The following is a 17,663-nucleotide window of genomic DNA, read 5'->3' as shown; positions in this document are numbered from 1 at the left end:
TCATTCAATTAATTTATTAAGTACCATATTTTCCCTCAATCTCCTTCATCGCGCCATGCCTGTCTTGTATCTCCAACACCGTCTCAAGAACCTTCCCCTCCCTCCCGTGCTCCTGCACCGCCCTCTGTAGTATCTCCTCCCCTCCCGTTTCTGCCCCACTTGATATAATCTTCTCTATCACCTCTTCCTCTAGGTACTCCCCTGTTACCGTGAAATATCGACAGCCCACCATTTCTTTATACTTCACCATCATCCACTGCCTCAACTCCTGGAAGTCCATTAGCTCCTTTAGCTTCTTCTGCAGCCTGATGATGACCGAAGTCCTTGTGCGGTCCACCGGTGTCCCTTCTCTGTATCCAAAGAGCCTCCTATTGGCACCATTGGCGCAGTCCATATCCTCGAGTTAAGACTTTATGCTTCTCACCTTTTAAGCACGGTCACGATATCGGCATTGGTTTGTGTGTGCAAGGCTTTTAGGGCCTCCGACTTGTGGAAGCACTTGCTCTCTTCGTTGGCTTGCTGTAGTCGGCCAAGGATGCCTCTGATGAAACTAATCTCTTTCACCATCTCGGCCTCCTATGGTCTATTTGGTTTTTCGTCACCATCACTACCATCTCCAGGTCAACGTTGCCAGTTTCCAGATCTTTCATGGCTTTTTTCTTCAGATCCATATAGCTGAGGAAGGGTTTTGTTATCAAATCATTCATCTTGCTCTTTTTTCTCTTTCTCAGTTCAAACTTGGAATCACAGAACTTTGGAAGAGAGAACACTTTAGCTGCAAGATTAGATTGTGGCTATATGAGATGTTTTTCGATTTAAATGACCCAATTTTGGAAATAATTTCCTTCCTAAAAGTGAAATCTATATACAAATGACTTACAGTGATGCATTTATACCGAAGAATGATTTGAAAACCTGTATATAAAAAATTCTGGGGCAGAAAATATACAACACACTATGTGCTGTATGATTTGGAAACCCGTGTACAAAAAACTCATGAGAATGAACCCTCGTTCCCATTAGCTTCCTTGACCGGTAATGGTGGATGGTTGGCTGTAGGAATCTCATATCCTGTTCCCCACCACAAGTATCTTGCATCACCTTGGAGCTATCAATGCCAAGCGGCCAGGCCAATGAATGGTGAACATTAATTAATCCTGTGTTGAAAACAACATTCCATTAGCACAAACAGCTGCTGGTTTGAAGATTTTTTATAAGAAAAATACTCTATGTCATTCAAGAAGTCCATACCTCCAAAATACATTAAAATTTTATGCTTCAGTAAATAGATTTTTTTCCCAAGTCAAGTAGGGCAATAAACAGGAGAAACATAACTGAGCACAAAATTAAAGATTCTTGGGAGATTGAAAGAGGAGGAAGAAATCGGCAAAGAAAGTTTAGGGAGAAAAGGAAAGAGTTGCGTTCCATTTGGGGTTGGATGAATGATTAAAAGAGTTGTAGTTTTCCTCCTCTTTAGACGAAAGAATTTAGGGATAGGACAGAGGATAAAAGAGGTTGACGGGAGAGGTGAAGAGGATAACAGGTCAGCAGGGGTATTTCAATAAAAATGTATGCAAACTAATTTGTAAAAGGGTAAAATGGGAATTTGGAGCAAAATTGATGTACCGGTCTGACTTTTCCGTCTGGGTCATTGCTGAAAGAGAGGTTTTTGTCAAATTCTTTAAAAATTCATCGGAGGTTTTTACTAAAGTAAAACTATATGAGAGATTTTTATAATTATAAAAGACGTTAGAGGAGGTTTTTATATTTTACCCTTTTTAATTCTTAATTCTTAGTAATATAAGAATACATTTTATATACATGTACAAATAAACATTAATCAAATTTGATATATAATATTTGGATTTAATTTCTATGACTTGCATGGAAATCAAAATATCCATTTTATATAATACATAAATAAATCACGAATATATAAAATAAATTCAAGACATTTTATGCCCCTTTTGAAAGGGCTTTCACATTGTGGCTTTTGGCTTTTTGAGGTGGGTCTCACCCTGATAACCTAAACATAAGGCAAATCTGGAAACATCAAACGGTCAAACCTACCATTAGCTAAAAATGGCTTTTGATTGATCACTTCGGATCCAGTCATCCAACACATTTGGACTCAGAAAATCCCTGCAACATCTCGACACTCATCCCCTCCCATGAAGCGAAAAAAAAAAACCTTCCGTTCCAAACTCTTCTAAAATCTTTCCGCACGCCTCCACCCTCTTCGGAACGGTAGGGTGATCAAAAAAGAAAAAAAAAATCTCCGAATGGACTGAAAAATTGATCGAAACATAACCGAAAAACTGTTTAATCGAATTGATTGGTTTAGTTTCGGTTTGATGTTTTTTTTTTTTTAAATTGAAGGTATCGATTCGATTTCGGTTAATCAATGTAGAAAACCAGCAGTTAACTAAATCGACTGGTAAACATATATTTCTATATATTTATATTATATATATATATATATTATAAATTAATAAATACGCATAATATATATTTATAATATATGATATATTATTTATTATTTAAACTATAATATTTTATATATATATATATATATATATATATATTTATACTTTTTTATTTTATATAATATATATTGTAAAAAGTAAAAAATCAACAAACTAAACTGACGGTTAACTGAACCGGTCAACCAGTTAACCAATTGGCTTCAGTTACTAGTTTTCCAAAAATCAGTAGTACCGGTTCGGTTACAAAAAAGGCCCATGGTTTGGTTAACCGAACCATAAGCATCCCTACAGAATGGGACCGAATCTAGTAGGCGCAACAAAGTAATCATGTTAAATAAGCACTTAATAAATATTTTGACAACTGTCAAAAGTGGGTATTACTCTTTTTCAAGGTAAGTTGGAGGTATTTTGAGGGACAAGTGTCAAAAAACTTTCTAAATACAACGTTGTGCCTACCTGATCCGAACTGTTTCAGAACCCTTCCTCCTTTATATCCAAAGACGAAAAAACAATCAAAAACTAAAGAACAATGAGCGGCTGATTAGTAGTGATAAGGAAGAAACCTGAGGTCTATTTAGTATATGTTTGGCATTGATGTTGCAAATTGTGCTGCTAATGTGAGGGTTAGAACTTGGAAGCACTGTTTTCTCAGAAAATAGTGTCTTTTTTTTTTGTTTGGAAACGTTGCTACCAGGTAGGACATTTTCTGGAGCAACAATAATGTTTTCTGTTTGATACCAATGCTTCATGAAACATTTTCAGCACTGGTATCTATTATCTAGTGCCACATCATGTCCCTATCACTGCCACCTCGTGTCCCTATTGGCAACAACAAGCTGCAACTCTAGGAAACACCGAATTCAGCGTTGTTCCAAGCGATGCCTTCCCGATTTCCAAGGTGTGGCTTGTAGCACCATTTTTTATGGAAAAAATGATTGCAAACAAGCAGGCATTTCCTAAAGCACCATTTTTTCGATGTAGCGTTGATGTGTCACCATTTTCTGGAGCAACGACATCAATGCCAAACAGACGTTTGGTGAACAAATGACTCAACGACCGTGACACCTTTTGGAAAAGCATTCCTCCAAGCTCCTACGAATCCAATGGCTCTGCTTACATTCTATTTTTTTCAACCATTTTTATAACATCCAAGTGTTTCTCGTTTTAATTCTCATTCATTGTTTACGTTTAGCCTTAAATTAGGTTGTATTTGGTATCGTTACTGTTTCTATTATTGAAAAGTTTTGGCGTTGGTCAAATATAAATTGGTGAGAATCATGTATTGACAAATAACAGCAATTTCAGCTATAACTATTAGACTTCATCCCATGGAACTGGAGCAAGAAACACCAATTTGATGTTATGCATTTTTAAGGTATGCCTATTTCAATCATAAATAGTCTCAAATAATAATAGTGTGCCAATTTATATTGATCAACCTAAAACTTTTCAGATAAAAAAAATGGTACCAAATACAACCTTAGTTTAGAAAGAGTGCAAATATGTACAAATATATAAAGTGCAAATATAAGATTTAGAAATACAATATACAAGGTTTTATACTGTACATATTTGTATTTGCATGTTTCCCAAATCGAGGCATTAAGAAAAACTTTATTTGCAAAATATTTTTTCTTGTTTGAGGAAAAACCTTGTCTTTTGTATTCTCCTATGGTTGCTTTATTTGTATTCTCCTATGGTTGCTTCAGTTTGTTTAATGCAATATTTTTTTATCAATAAATGCAAATATGTAGAGTGAAAAACCTTGTCTTTTGTATTATTTTGTATTGTATATATTTGTATTTGTACTCTTCCCAAACTGAACCTAAAAAAATATTCTTACAAGAGATGAAAGGGATTCTCATAGGGGTTGACTGTATTTGGCATTCCTTATTTTAAGGATTTATCTTCTTTTTGAGGTTAAAATGTCCCTATAAACACCGAGTTGTTAACAACAAAAAGGAGATAAATCTTTAAAATAAGAAATGCCAAATGCAACAAGTCAAGTTACTCGTAATTTACTAAAAATCAACTCAATCAATACTCTAATTTGACTCACAAATAATCATGTTCTAGCCAAGTTTGAGTAGCTTGAGTAATTAATCGAGTAGAGATTCAAGCTTTGTAATACTCGGCTCAAAGGGCTCGCAAGCCCAATTGAGTATTTAATAAAATATTAATTTTTAATATATTTATACAATACTCTCAATATGTTATGTTATTTAATATTTTATGATTATTTACATTGGCATGGGTTCCCTTTTTTGTATTTTTATCTTGCTTTGTCTTCACTCTGTTGTGTGCTCTCTGTCTTTTGAATTCAAATATATCGAATCGAGTCCAACTCGAGTTCAAGTTCAAATGATGCAATGTATCGATTCATCTTAGGGCATGTTTGTTCCCCCATTAAATGGGGGCAAGTAAATTGGTGGATCTCATAAAAACAAAAGAAACATGCATCCATGTTTCAGTATTAGCGGGCCTTATGAAAAATAATGATTAATGAACAGCTCATTTATTTGAGTAAATAATACTTTAGACTTAGATAAATTATTATTTAGGCCACCCATAAATTTGATAATATATGATATAATATTATTATCGCAATGACACATTTATCGATAAAACATTCATTATACACGTACAAATTTTACCAGGAAAAAGAAAAAAAACATTACTAGGTGCACTTATATATTGACAAATATTTACTAGCAAACATTTAAATTTCCGGGGTGTGATTTGATTCCGCGCATTCACGTTATTCGATGATTGGAGATAACATAAAAAGTTAAAACTCGTCTTCCATTGACAACCTTAGGCTTATTGCCGCAAGCAAGAGAAAACGACGGAGATTCCAAACACGTTTCTTACTCTTCTCCCTTTCTCTCTCACTTTTTCTCTCTTGTCTTTAGTTACTGTCTACTCTTTACAGTATGACCATCTGTTACTTTTGAGCGGACAAAAATCCGAGTTCTAGACAGAACTTGAGCGGCGAAGAGGTGTTCACTCGTTGAAATGAGCATCGAGAGGACTCAGGGTGGCTGCGTTGCAATGCGAACCCTCTCTTCCTTCTCTCCCACCAAATGCACTCATGGCTCCGCTTCTTCAGGTATTCTCTATTCTACTCATTCACGTCTTTGATCCTATTACATTTTTCTTTTGATCTTGTTATTACGATACGATCGCGTTTTCTGTGTAAAGTTTCAGCCTCTCTCTACGATCTTGATGAATCTCCCCATGTAATACGATATATATGTTAATTGGTAATTCCCAATGTTGCCTCTTTGGATCGCGTCTTTTAAGCAAGCTTTGAGGTGTTCCTGCACCTTAGCTTGGATCGGTTTTTCTCCTAAAAACCTCACTATATACTTTCTGTTTGTTCTTATTACTTCTTCCTTTTTAAATTCTACGACGCTGGTTTGACGATGATTTGGATTATTTAGTGTCCATTGGTTTTCTCTGTCTCCCATATATAGCGATTTCCTGCACTCTTTTGCTTTCTTAGTTATGAACTCCAATGGAGATTTTAGGGTTTCATGGTGATTTTCTCGGTAAATTCAGCCTAAAAAAAGAAACCGACAGGCTTGGTGGAAGAAGATGATGGCCGCTACATATCCGGCAGGGAACCTAGCTAGGGTTTCTTTAATAAGAAACTTGACACTGAACTTTGTAAGATTCTTAATATCAAAAGTAAATTTGAAAAAAAAAAAAAAAAAAGAGAGAGAGCTCTCTTATATTCAGCGGAATGAAAAGATCTGGTATTTTCATGAAAATAGACTAATGAATCAAGGCAGCTGGTTCAAACGCCATGAACGGCCTCTTGATTGCAGCAGCAATGCAGCATCCGGTGTTCTTTAAGCTAGGTCCTTTCATTTCATGGTCTTGGTCTTGAATGAGAACTGAGAACCATGGACTGATTTTGTCGGATAAAATGCGGACGAAGCGTAATACTGTTTGTCTCTTTTGTTGATGGGTCGGTCAAAGTCAAGATGACACAACTGATGACCGAACACGGTACAATCTAAAAATGTTCACTTTCTCCAGACTTAACACACGTAACTTTGACCAAGAAAACTGAGAAGGGGCGTTAGAAATCAGAATTTTGTCTCCTAACCAATGTTTCTCGCAACTCTCAAGTCTCAAAACAAAGCGAGACTGATATTAATTCCAGCAGCCTCCGAGAAGATGTGTGTCTACGGAGGGCCTCTTGGGTTACGGAATTTTATCCTGACATCAGATTGGAACCCTGTTATTGAATTAAAAATGGGGCCTAAGGTGGTGGTTCAGTTGTTAGGATCTCTGACTTAGTGGAATCCGGATCTGTTTCTTATAGAGCGATATCTTCTGTACTTATATTTATTATTTATGTGAAGATAATTTTCAATATAGGGTAGAATGTGATTATGAGGTGAGATTGGTGTGAGGCACGTTCCGTGAGAAGAAGATCCCAATTTGACTTATAGTTGTACAGTTCTATGAAGCAAAGAAAAAAATAAGGTATAATATCCAAGTTCAGACAGAGCCCGACTGCCCGAGGTCAAGTAATATGTCTAACCTGGATCCAATCTACACTGAAATCTGATGCATTTATGTTGGGTTTCAGATTGGGCTAATTTTAGATTGTTCAATGAATGCATATAATCAGATTGGATTAGAGTTGCAACAAAATTGAATCGGGATTGGGTTACTTCTGTTCATGGGCCGGATTGGGATCGGGTCGAGTTTCTATTCTGTATTAACAGATCTTTTTAAGGCTTGAGATCGAGTCTGAGCCCCGCCCGACCACCGGACTTACAATTTGGGCCCAAGCCTAGTTCTCATAAAAAGCCCGAAGCCCAAGCTTGGACCCAAGCCCGAAGTATTTAACTCATGTCGTTGCTGAAGTAGTTGAATAGAGAGAGAAAATTTATAAAGAAAAAATAAAAAATATATATTAAAGTATTAATGCATATATATTATAATAAATATTATATATTTTATATTATATAAATGAGTCAGGCCAGGCCGGGTTCGGGTTGCGCTTTTTTGATAAATCCTGAGCCCGACCTGACACACAATTGAGCTTGGTGTTTTGGGCCCAAGGTCAGGCTCGCGGGCCTAATTACATGTCTAAGTCTGATCGAGGTGCGAGCCAGGCCGGGCTGGGCCATCAGGCTACCCGACCCATGAACAGGTCTAGATTGGACAAGCCGACCCCAATTTGAAAATGAAAAGGCCAAATTTTTTACCCCAAACCTGCCCAAGGGGCAAGGACTGAAAACCCAAGTCGAGCCCGTATAAAATTGCAGGCTTGCAATGGTCCCACACAAGGTTCTAAATATCGACACAAGCTAATACGTCGGGTGTGTCGGCCTGTGTCAGTGCTTTTTTTTATGTTTCAATTTTTTTTTTTTTCGAAATTGGTTCAAAGGGACTAGTTTAAGGCCTAACTAACCTCTGAACCAATGGCTGACATGATACAACCCCTATAGGGGCATATCGAGAAGCCACCAGCATAATACGTATAAACTAATACGGGCCAATACGTGTCGATATTTTGACCCTTGGGAACATCTCCCATACTAGTCATTGAGAGATGTTTCTATACACGGTTGGAATGTGTTGTGGGACATAATGGGCAAGGATGCAAATGGATTAGATTGGATTTAAATCAAGATATATCCAAATCCGTTTTGACACTATTCATGGTGGATTCGATCTGATCTTATAGGCAAGGATCTGAATTCAAATATGATCGGAAAGTTGGATATTCATATTTGATTTGATCAGATTTGTTTTATTTAAAAAATAATAAAATATTAAAATAAAAATAAAATATATTAATGTAAATAAAGAAAAACAAAAAAATATAAGTATTTTTAATTATTTTCGTGATATATATACATGTTTTTATAAAAAATAAATAATATAACAAATTTACAAAAATATAATATAAATAATATATTTATAAATAAATAAATAACATATATATATTATATTTATTTATATAACACATATAATATATATCGCTCAAATCAAACAAGGGATCCGAATCGGATTTTATAATTCAAACAAAGATGATCCGAATTCGACCAAATAGGATCGAATCGGATCGGATGATCCATTTAAAACCTCACTTGTGGGGGCGCCCCACTGGGCGGCGCCAACAAAATACGTTCCAACTCCACCAACACAATCACACATCCAGGTCCTACCTTTATGATGTATCCAGGATGTGCGGTGTTAGATGAAATTGGCAGAAGGTCGGAACGTATTTTATTGGCAGAAGATCTCATCTCGGCGTCGATGTGATTATACTCTTTATTCGTACAATCGTATCTCTTTTAGGGGAGGTCGGATCTGCTCTCACATCTGGCGCCTCACACGCACATCCTACCATTGAAAACATCTCCTGCACTTATTAATTATTATTTACGGGAGATGTTCCCAATCCACGGTGAATGTGCATGTGAGGCGCCTATTTGTTAGGAACAGATCCCGTCTCCTTTTTGGGCGGCAACAGGGCTACTAGTTCAGATGGGCTACCCACTGGACTGCGGCCCAACCATCACAGGCTGTAAGTGCATGGTGGAAATAATAACCGTAGATTGTTTGGACGTGATAAATTCGAATGCAGTGCCACTCAACCATTGTTGTATGTTTCCCTTCTACACTCACTCTTCTTTTCAACTACGCCTGGTTTCTCATCAGATTCACCTGCTCTGTTACCAAATTTTTGTCATAAAATGCTCTGGTATGGTTCCTACCCGAGGTAGCTGGGAGTGTTCACCTGATCACTGATCATTTGAGAGTCCTTTCTACTTCTTTCATGATACATTAAAAGAGATCCAATTCACTGGTAATGTAACTTGTTTGACTAATGTCTAAGAATGGAATGGTTGTTCGCAGAGGATGCAATTAATGACATGCCGGCATGGATTGGGAGAGGTTTAACTTGTATTTGCTTCAAGAGGAAAGGAGCTTATGAGCGGCTTTGCACTAATTTAACACCCTTGCAGGCAAGAATTTTCTGTGATCAGGAGTTATTGAACTATTTTTGTTTATAATATATATTTTTAATTTGTTCTTTGAGGCCCCGCCCCCATCGTTTTTGCCAATGGCCTCTTACCAACCTATTTCATGTTCCTCCACTTATCTCCAATCTGTTCAGTTTTGGGGTTGAACCATTGAAGTAATTCATTGGAATTAATAGAGAAGAAGGAACAGAGTCCCCAGTATATGGATTGGAAGCCAATTCTAATGATTTCACTGGTTTCGTACATAATCAAACAGACATTATTTCAGATCCTAAGATGGAATTCTCTTAACTAAAATGTCTGTTCGGCAGCACCAACACCTGTGACTTGAACGCCCGTGGATCATTGGAAAAGAAAGCTAAACCTAATAGGTGAAACTTATAATTCCTTCTGTCACTTACTGACTCTCTTTTTCTTTTCCCACTTATGTAGATCATCATTATCACCGCTTCTGTAATTCCCACTTATTCTGACTGTCTTACTTGCTCAGGTCAATATTTCCTTGAGTCAGTAGGAATTATTCTAGTGCTTACACCAAATAATCACAATCCAGGTGGAATGAGTAACTGATGACCTGATGGAATTTAAAGCATACAACGAGAAAGAGTGTCATGAAAGTTCTGGACAACCAAGCCAATTAGGGCGGGAATTTACTTTGTGATTCTTGTCTTGGTAAAAAGTTCTGGAAATCTATATATGCCTATGTCCTAGTGCAACAGTTGATGCTAAGCACAGCCATAGGTCGAAACATGATCCTTGGGAGAGGTTCACTGAATTAGTTGGGTTGCTCTACAAAGGATTTTCTCTTACCCACATAAAAAGATTATCAGTGAGTTTACCAGGTTAATAGACTTAGATAAATTAGCCCCAAATTTATGTATTGTGAGTAACAAGAATAGGAAAATGCAGTTGAATCAAGATACCACTTCAGCAATCAAAAATGGCATCATAGAATCCTTAATTATGTCTTGTATGGTCCATGATTTGCCTATATAATTAGTCAGCTTTTCATGAGAGTGGATTACTGATACGAATCAATCAGCACCCTTGAAGACTTATTCTAGAAAGAAGAAGGCCTTACAACAGGTCCTGATATGCCATAGTGATGGTACTTGCGATTTGGACTGAATTGAATACCAAGGGTATTTTTGTCATTTTCGAAATTTTCTGTGGGATCCATTGATAGGGTTTAAATTGTCTAGTTATAGTTTGTTTATGTTTAAAATTTCAGAGTCATTGCATAAGTAGGATTAGAGTTATTGAGTTTTCTTTGAATTGAAATAGAATATGACAGCTTAGTTTGAATCCTACTAGGATTATTGGGTCTAACAACTTTACTCCTAAGACTATTATGAGTCTAACAGTTTGACTCGTAGGATTATTATGATAAATATGTATGGACGTTTTACACAAAGGCAATGAAACATATTGAGTTTTCTTCAGCTTATGCTAGCTATGGTGAGTGATTCTAGGCACCCTGTGAGTGATTCCAGGTATTTTCTCTCTTATTTCTCTCCCTGTTTTCTCTTTTATTCCTTCAAGAAGCCAGCCATCAACAGCCATAAAACTTTGATCAAGAAGACCATTCAACATTCTCTAAGGATTATAACTGAGCTGATCCTACATCAATTACAAAATTGAAAAAGCCAACCATTTTGTATGGAAAGGATGTGCAGAGGAATTGTGGGTCATGTTGGAAAATTGCAAAATTTTGGTTATAGATGAATACTATATGAAACAAGGATCAGGCGTCCTTATAGGGAATGTAAAATTCTCTAAGACAGTGAGAGTTTTTTGGTCTTGAAAGCATGAAACAGTGGTTGGGACATTCACCTAGCAAGGGTTCTTGCACATGTTTCCTGGATTTCTCCTTCTACTTGGTAGAAATATGTATTTTGTCAAAATTACAGCACATGGGATTGTCTTGGAGGTTGTGGCAAGTTAATTTAGAATTGTTGATGGGAGGTTTCCTTCAGTTTTATGTCTATTAAGAAAATTATCAGAAATTTTTTACTATGTTTAACCCTTTTGTGGTCAATGTTGTCAGTGCCCTGACCACCACAGACTATAATAAGGGTGAATTTTCCGCCACTTTATGGTCTGTAAATTGTTTTTCTTGTTTGTTTCCTTTTTTGGATAACATGCAATGAATAAAAAAGCCAAAATTCTGAAATCAACTATTTTCAAACGTAGCTTTCTTCCATGTCTATTGATTCTTGATAAGTATTCATGGTAGTAAATAGAAAGATGTCGTTCTATTGATACTTTAAATCATACTATGCAGCTCACTTTCATAGATATACACTGTTGGATTCCATTAATAAGTTGTGGACATGTTTCAGGACGAAAGACTTCAAAGATTGAAGCATCGAATGAAGGTTTACTTTGATGGTACCAGGCCAGATCACCAGGTGCATTATACTTTATGTATTTTCATCTGCAACTATATGGATCAATGTATGAAGAAAAGCAACACACCCTGAAAAAAAGAAAAAAATGAAGAAAAATTTTGAATATTGAAACCTAAACATGTAAAATGCATTTAATCAAACGATGAATTTGTCTAATGTGCCCTACTTATTTTTACTACAATTGACCAAGCTATATTCATGGCACCAGGATGCTTTGAGAGCGCTTTGGTCAGCTACTTACCCTGGCAAGGAGCTCCATGGTCTGATATCCGAACAATGGAAGGAAATGGGCTGGCAGGGCAGAGATCCATCTACTGATTTCAGGTTTCTCTAATTCTCAGATGGTTACTGTTATTGATTGTTTACTTCTTTCATAAAGGTGGTTTTCTAGCTCTGCTTATGCTTTGATATGAGCAACTTATCTGATGAACAGAGGAGCTGGCTTCATTTCTTTGGAGAATTTGCTGTTCTTTGCAAAGACATTCTCTGTGAGATCCCAGACTATGCTACTCAACTAAGAATTTATAATTATGGATTTTTTATCCTTCACAGCAGCAAAAACACTCTTAGCCTATTCATATCAGTTCCTGTTCATTTATCACTATTATTTGAAACAGGACATTTATTTTAAATTAATAGGAAAACTGGTGGATTTTATTGTTTTTCCCTCTCTTGCAAGTTGCAACTCTATATACTGAAAGAGAAAAAGCACTCTTGAGTTATTTTCATTCATTCATTTATTTATTTTTGCAGACATCCTTTCAGCATCTAGTAAACAAGCAAGGGGGAAAGAGAGCTACTTGGGAGTATCCATTTGCCGTTGCTGGTGTGAACATCACATTCATGATCATGCAAATGCTAGATCTAGATTCTTGTAAGAATCAATAACCAACTTCTAGTTGGACTTCTTGAAACTCTGTGTTCAAATATGCTTTCATGAAGAATACGCTTTGCTTTATCAAAATCGTACATGCTCACTGCTGAATCATTTGACTGGTCAATGCCACTCTTTATACTTGTATGGAATTTGGAAAATTCTGATCGAATTGAATTGTGATGTTAGTAATGTAGGACACCTTGTTTTGCAGCAAAACCAAGGACACTTGTTAGAGATGTTTTTATACAAATGTTATCAGGTAAGACCTCAAAAATAATTAATTTTATACCGACAAACTTAGAAAGCACATTCTTACTTTGAAACATGCTATTAACTGCCAGAGTGGAGTTTGAGTGTGGTTTTGTCAATTCACAAGTGGGATATTTGTATTATATGGATTCCAGTCCGGTTTACAGCATGTTTCCATATTAGAATATTAGAGTGGGCTTTTGGAATTATATACATTCCTGAATTGTAGATATCATACAGTATGCCAATCTCAAAATCCAATGTTTCAAAGGTTTAAATACACAGTTCAAGGTATGGCATCATCTACAAGCTGCATGCTATAAATAGAACAGTGATAAAGAAAATTTCACATGATTTCCTAATTTTGAAAAAAAAAATCATATTTTCTTCCTCTATTCAGAGAATGAATGGGCATTCGATTTGCTTTATTGTGTGGCTTTTGTGCTTATGGACAAACAGTGGTTGGAGAAGAATGCCACATACATGGAGTTCAATGTAAGCTGCATTATGGTTTCATAGTAGTATGCAATTTAGTTTGGGCTTGTTTTTCTGCAGTTTCATTGGATGTTTTTGTAACTTGCTCTTCTGGCTTCATTGTCTGGCTCATGTTGATTTTAATCCAAAATCAAATTATTACATTTGATTAGGATGTCTTGAAATCTACTCGGGCTCAGCTGGAGAGAGAACTTTCAGATGAAGTCCTACGCATAGAAGACATGCCATCCTATGGCCTTCTCTGTTGAATATAGTTTGCAGGAAAGAAGAGCAAGAATGTCTAGATTGGTCTGATCCATTTAGATTTAGATTACATTTAGGTGCGTGCATCTCTCTCTCTCTCTCTCTCTCCTTTCGGAATCAAACAATTTCACTTATCTTTCATTGCTACTTTCCACTATAATTGTAGGTGGTGGTGTGGTGGTTGAGAAGGTTATGGAAGTTTTGCTTAGCTGTTACAGCTCCACTCAAGTATCTCCATACTAGAAGTCTGAAGGAAATTTAAGGTTTATTTGTTTTCTTTTTCTTTCTTTTTTTTCACTTTGAATGGAAATTAATAATTTGCCACTCAGATCTGAGAAATAAAATTAGCTGTTAACCATTTCGAATACTCGAATTGAAGTGCATAGGATATTTAGGCATCTTTCTTTTGCTGTTGCATTGTGCTTGTTTCAGAGGACATTGGTTGTTAGATGTATCTGCGGTTGCCTAATACTTACTTCCCTGTGCTTGTACTTAGATCTTCCAAACCTACTGAGATGCAGATGGATAGTTTTGAGATGCGTTTGTATCAATAAGTCAATGGCATAAGCCGCCGGTTGGATTGCATATTGTATTTGCACCTTTAAAGCACATTAAAATGGCTATCATTATGGTTCAAAAGAGAGCACAGAGATTATCAATTAGCTAAGCAAAGTTGGTTTACTTACAGTGATTCTGCTTGTGCATTACCTCTACAAAGATACGTGATACTTGAAGCTCTGATAATGGTGTTAAATCAAGCCATTAACGCAATTGTTACACATGAGAATAGACCAGGCAAATGCCTCGTAACTTTATTTACCAAAGTGCCCCTGTATGTAAGCCTTTCGAGTTACCTTGCGTCCTTACCTATTGAAATCTGACTCCGGAAGTCCGAGCCACTACACAAGGCACAAGCATTAACTTGCTAATGAAAGCCTGCCTCTAGAGTGGAGTCTGAACAAGCACACAAGGATCGAAATCGAATCCCTAAACCAACCCATCGGATGATCCATTCAAGTTCGATCGCCAGCTGAAATGGACGACCTTTTTCATTGATACCTGGACGGCTAGTTTTTCATGGCTCAACGACCGAACCCAGAATGTTTCCGCCTAAGCCACGACTCTTCAAGTTCAAAAATTCGCTTTACTCTTTCTCCCCATTTCACTCCCACACAATTCCGCCCCCAAAGAATCCGGCAAAGCTGCCACCCTTCTCACTTCTTGCTGATAGATGCGCTTCCATGAACCAACTCAAACAAATCCACGCCCTAATGATCGTCTCTGCTCGCATTCACGACAACTACGCTGCAAGTCGTATATTCTCCTTCTGTGCTCTTTCGCCTTCAGGAGATCTCGCTTACGCTCTGAAACTATTCAGTCACATATCAGAACCAAATTCCTTTATGTGGAACACCCTCATTAGAGCCCAAGCTGACAGTCCAAACCCCGCGCAAGCCATATTTCTCTACATGAAAATGAGAAAGCTGGGGATCATACCGGGTAAGCACACCTTCCCTTTCGTCCTTAAGGCTTGTGCTAACTGTTACTCACTTTCATCGTGTAAACAAATCCATACCCATGTTCTAAAATTTGGGTTGGACATAGATTTGTATGTGGTTAATGGCTTGATCCGTGGTTATTCTGTTTCCTGCAACGTCAGCGATGCCCGGAAATTGTTCGAAGAAGCATCTGAAAGAAATTTGATAATTTGGACCACTATGGTTAGTGGATATGCACAAAATTTTTGCTCAAATGAGGCACTGGTGCTGTTCGATCAGATGGTTTCAGAAGGAATTGAACCTAACGATGCGACTCTAGCTTCCGTGTTGTCCGCCTGTGCTCGATCGGGTTGTTTGGAAATGGGGGAGCGAATTCATCTCTTTATAAAAGAAAAGGGAATTGAAGTAGGAGTTATTCTTGGCACGGCGTTAGTACACATGTATGCCAAGAATGGTGCAATCCTGATGACTCAAAAATTGTTTGACGAGATGCCTGAGAAAAATACAGCGACTTGGAATGCCATGATATGTGGGCTAGCTGTTCATGGGCATGCCGAGGAGGCACTTGACCTCTTTTTTCAGTTGGATAAGCGAGAGGTTGCTCCGAATGATATCACTTTCGTAGGAGTCTTATCTGCTTGTTGTCATGCTGGTTTACTTGAGGTTGGTCGTAACATCTTTAATTCCATGAAGAGGAAATATGGGATTGAACCAAAGATTGAGCATTACGGATGCATGGTTGATCTTCTTGGGCGAAGTGGCAGACTAGCAGAGGCTGAGAATTTGATAAAAGGGATGGCTTGGAAGGCTGATGTGGTGGTTCTGGGGGCCTTGTTAGGCGCATGTAAGAATCATGGGAATGTTGAGATTGCTGAGAGAGTGGTGAAGGAGATTCTTGTTCTGGAACCAAACAATCATGGGGTTTACGTTGTTCTGTCTAATATGTATGCTGAGGCTGGCAGGTGGGAGGATGTTCTGAGGCTGAGGAAGGTGATGAAAGATGGGGGTTTGAAGAAGATACCTGGGTGGAGTCTTGTGGATGGTGATGACTAACTGCCTAATATATTTCATATCTGCTAATATTTCCATTTATAAGAAACAAGAAGGTTAATGTACAAAATTCATTCATCCGGGAAATGTAAGATGACTGGCAATCTGGGTAATGCAAGAATAAGAAGTTACCAATTTATTATTTATCATTTGTCATGTTTATCTTTTACTATTGGTGGTCGAGGTTTTTCAGATAACCGAAAGGAGCTGGAAGAGTTCTTCCCTTTGGATTTGAGCCTTCTAACCATTGAAATGCATGCTGATTGCTGAATAAGGATATGCAGGTTTTCTTTATTTCAATTAGCAAGACTGCGTGGCATTCACATCCAGATCAGAATGCCTCTGGCTGTAGAACTGCAAGCATCGGTAGGGTTAAAATTGTCAGCAACTGTTAGTACTTTGAGGAAGGTTTGGGTCTTCTCCAACTTGTGTGTCCATGGTCAGGACAATCGAGAGATATGAAAGCTGTTCAAAGCGCCTGGAATTAGCCAGAGACGAGTTGGGCAGAATACATGGTTTATACTTTATACAGTAAATTTATTCTTGTAAATGATATACAGACTAGCTCTTCAGAATATTTATCCAATTGTCTTTATATTGTCATTCTGCAATCTCATTCTTCACTTACTTAACATTCTTTTATGGTGTAGCTTCATGGAAATGAAAAATAAGGGTATGGGTCTTTTTTAATCTTGAGTTTGTGTTTCATCTCTTTGACTCTTTGTATTTCCTTTGGGTTAGTGGAATAAAAAAATATACATAACAGACATCCATTTTCTAATGAAAATGAAATACCACCCTAACAAAAGTTCACCTCTTCCGCCCCAAAATGGTTTGTCCAGGGAAGGAATGCAGCACAAAATATGAAGAAAAACAGGATACTCACAAGGAGTAACGAAGGTGGTTGGATACTACAGGCAGTTTGCCTTGAGCTTGAATGAAAAGGGTGGATCTTGCTGGTCCATCCTATGGAGATGTAAACAATAAAAGGAATGCTATATTCCATTACTTATATTGAGGGTTATGAAAAGCTTGGCCAAAATGACCAACCTATCAATTTGGGCTTATTGACTAGATCCCATTGGATTTCCCACGTTTTAAGGCTTAAGCAACTCTGCTTCAAGGCCAAAGTCGGATTTTGTGTACAGTGTACACTGTACTACTTACATATATAAAGTCAACCTATCTCCAATTCCATGTGGCCTGCCTGCTTGCTCTTTAGGGGCAAACCATGAAGCTAGCAATAGTTCTTTCTCCCACTCCTTGCAGTAGTGGCATATGCAGCTGGTAAGTCCTCAATAGCCCACTTCCTACTGTTTTCTTTTTTGGTAGCAATT

General features: G+C 37.3%; 1 protein-coding gene and 2 pseudogenes across 3 annotated transcripts; 2 read left to right on the top strand and 1 right to left on the bottom strand.

Moving 5' to 3' along the window:
* Positions 1-16: 16 nt before the first annotated feature.
* LOC148862500 (syntaxin-111 pseudogene) lies at positions 17-707 on the bottom strand (annotated as a pseudogene).
* A 4,550-nt stretch (positions 708-5,257) lies between these two features.
* LOC148862499 (uncharacterized) lies at positions 5,258-16,475 on the top strand. Of its 2 annotated transcripts, none has more exons than XM_088979099.1 (11): positions 5,258-5,595; positions 9,375-9,484; positions 11,845-11,913; positions 12,122-12,237; positions 12,347-12,401; positions 12,667-12,787; positions 13,002-13,049; positions 13,440-13,534; positions 13,687-13,854; positions 13,944-14,040; positions 14,274-16,475. In XM_088979099.1, exons 1-9 carry the CDS (start codon positions 5,502-5,504, stop codon positions 13,780-13,782), a joined length of 804 nt encoding a protein of 267 aa, XP_088835225.1. In that variant the 5' UTR covers positions 5,258-5,501; the 3' UTR covers positions 13,783-13,854; positions 13,944-14,040; positions 14,274-16,475. The 2 variants fall into 2 exon arrangements, with proteins under 2 accessions (XP_088835225.1, XP_088835224.1); XM_088979098.1 differs by lacking the exon at positions 5,258-5,595 and adding an exon at positions 9,103-9,219.
* Positions 14,878-17,036, top strand: LOC148862498 (pentatricopeptide repeat-containing protein At1g08070, chloroplastic pseudogene; annotated as a pseudogene). The gene has a single exon (XR_016110157.1). The product of XR_016110157.1 is annotated as a pentatricopeptide repeat-containing protein At1g08070, chloroplastic pseudogene (transcript).
* The last annotated feature ends 627 nt before the right edge of the window (positions 17,037-17,663 follow it).

The sequence above is a fragment of the Nelumbo lutea genome, chromosome 3 (genome assembly GCF_056320005.1).
Source record: "Nelumbo lutea isolate HS-2025 chromosome 3, American lotus-T2T, whole genome shotgun sequence".
Lineage (NCBI taxonomy): Eukaryota > Viridiplantae > Streptophyta > Magnoliopsida > Proteales > Nelumbonaceae > Nelumbo > Nelumbo lutea.
The sequence above is the reverse complement of the archived record's forward strand: the minus strand, read 5'-3'. Positions and strand labels throughout refer to the sequence as shown.

Coding starts and splice junctions, on each gene's coding strand:
- LOC148862499 (XM_088979098.1), top strand. CDS start 9,123: ATGTTTCCCTTCTACACTCACTCTTCTTTTCAACTACGCCTGGTTTCT. Junction 12,402..12,666: donor TCTTTGCAAAGACATTCTCT/GTGAGATCCCAG, acceptor TTATTTTTGCAG/ACATCCTTTCAGCATCTAGT. Junction 13,050..13,439: donor TTTTATACAAATGTTATCAG/GTAAGACCTCAA, acceptor TCCTCTATTCAG/AGAATGAATGGGCATTCGAT.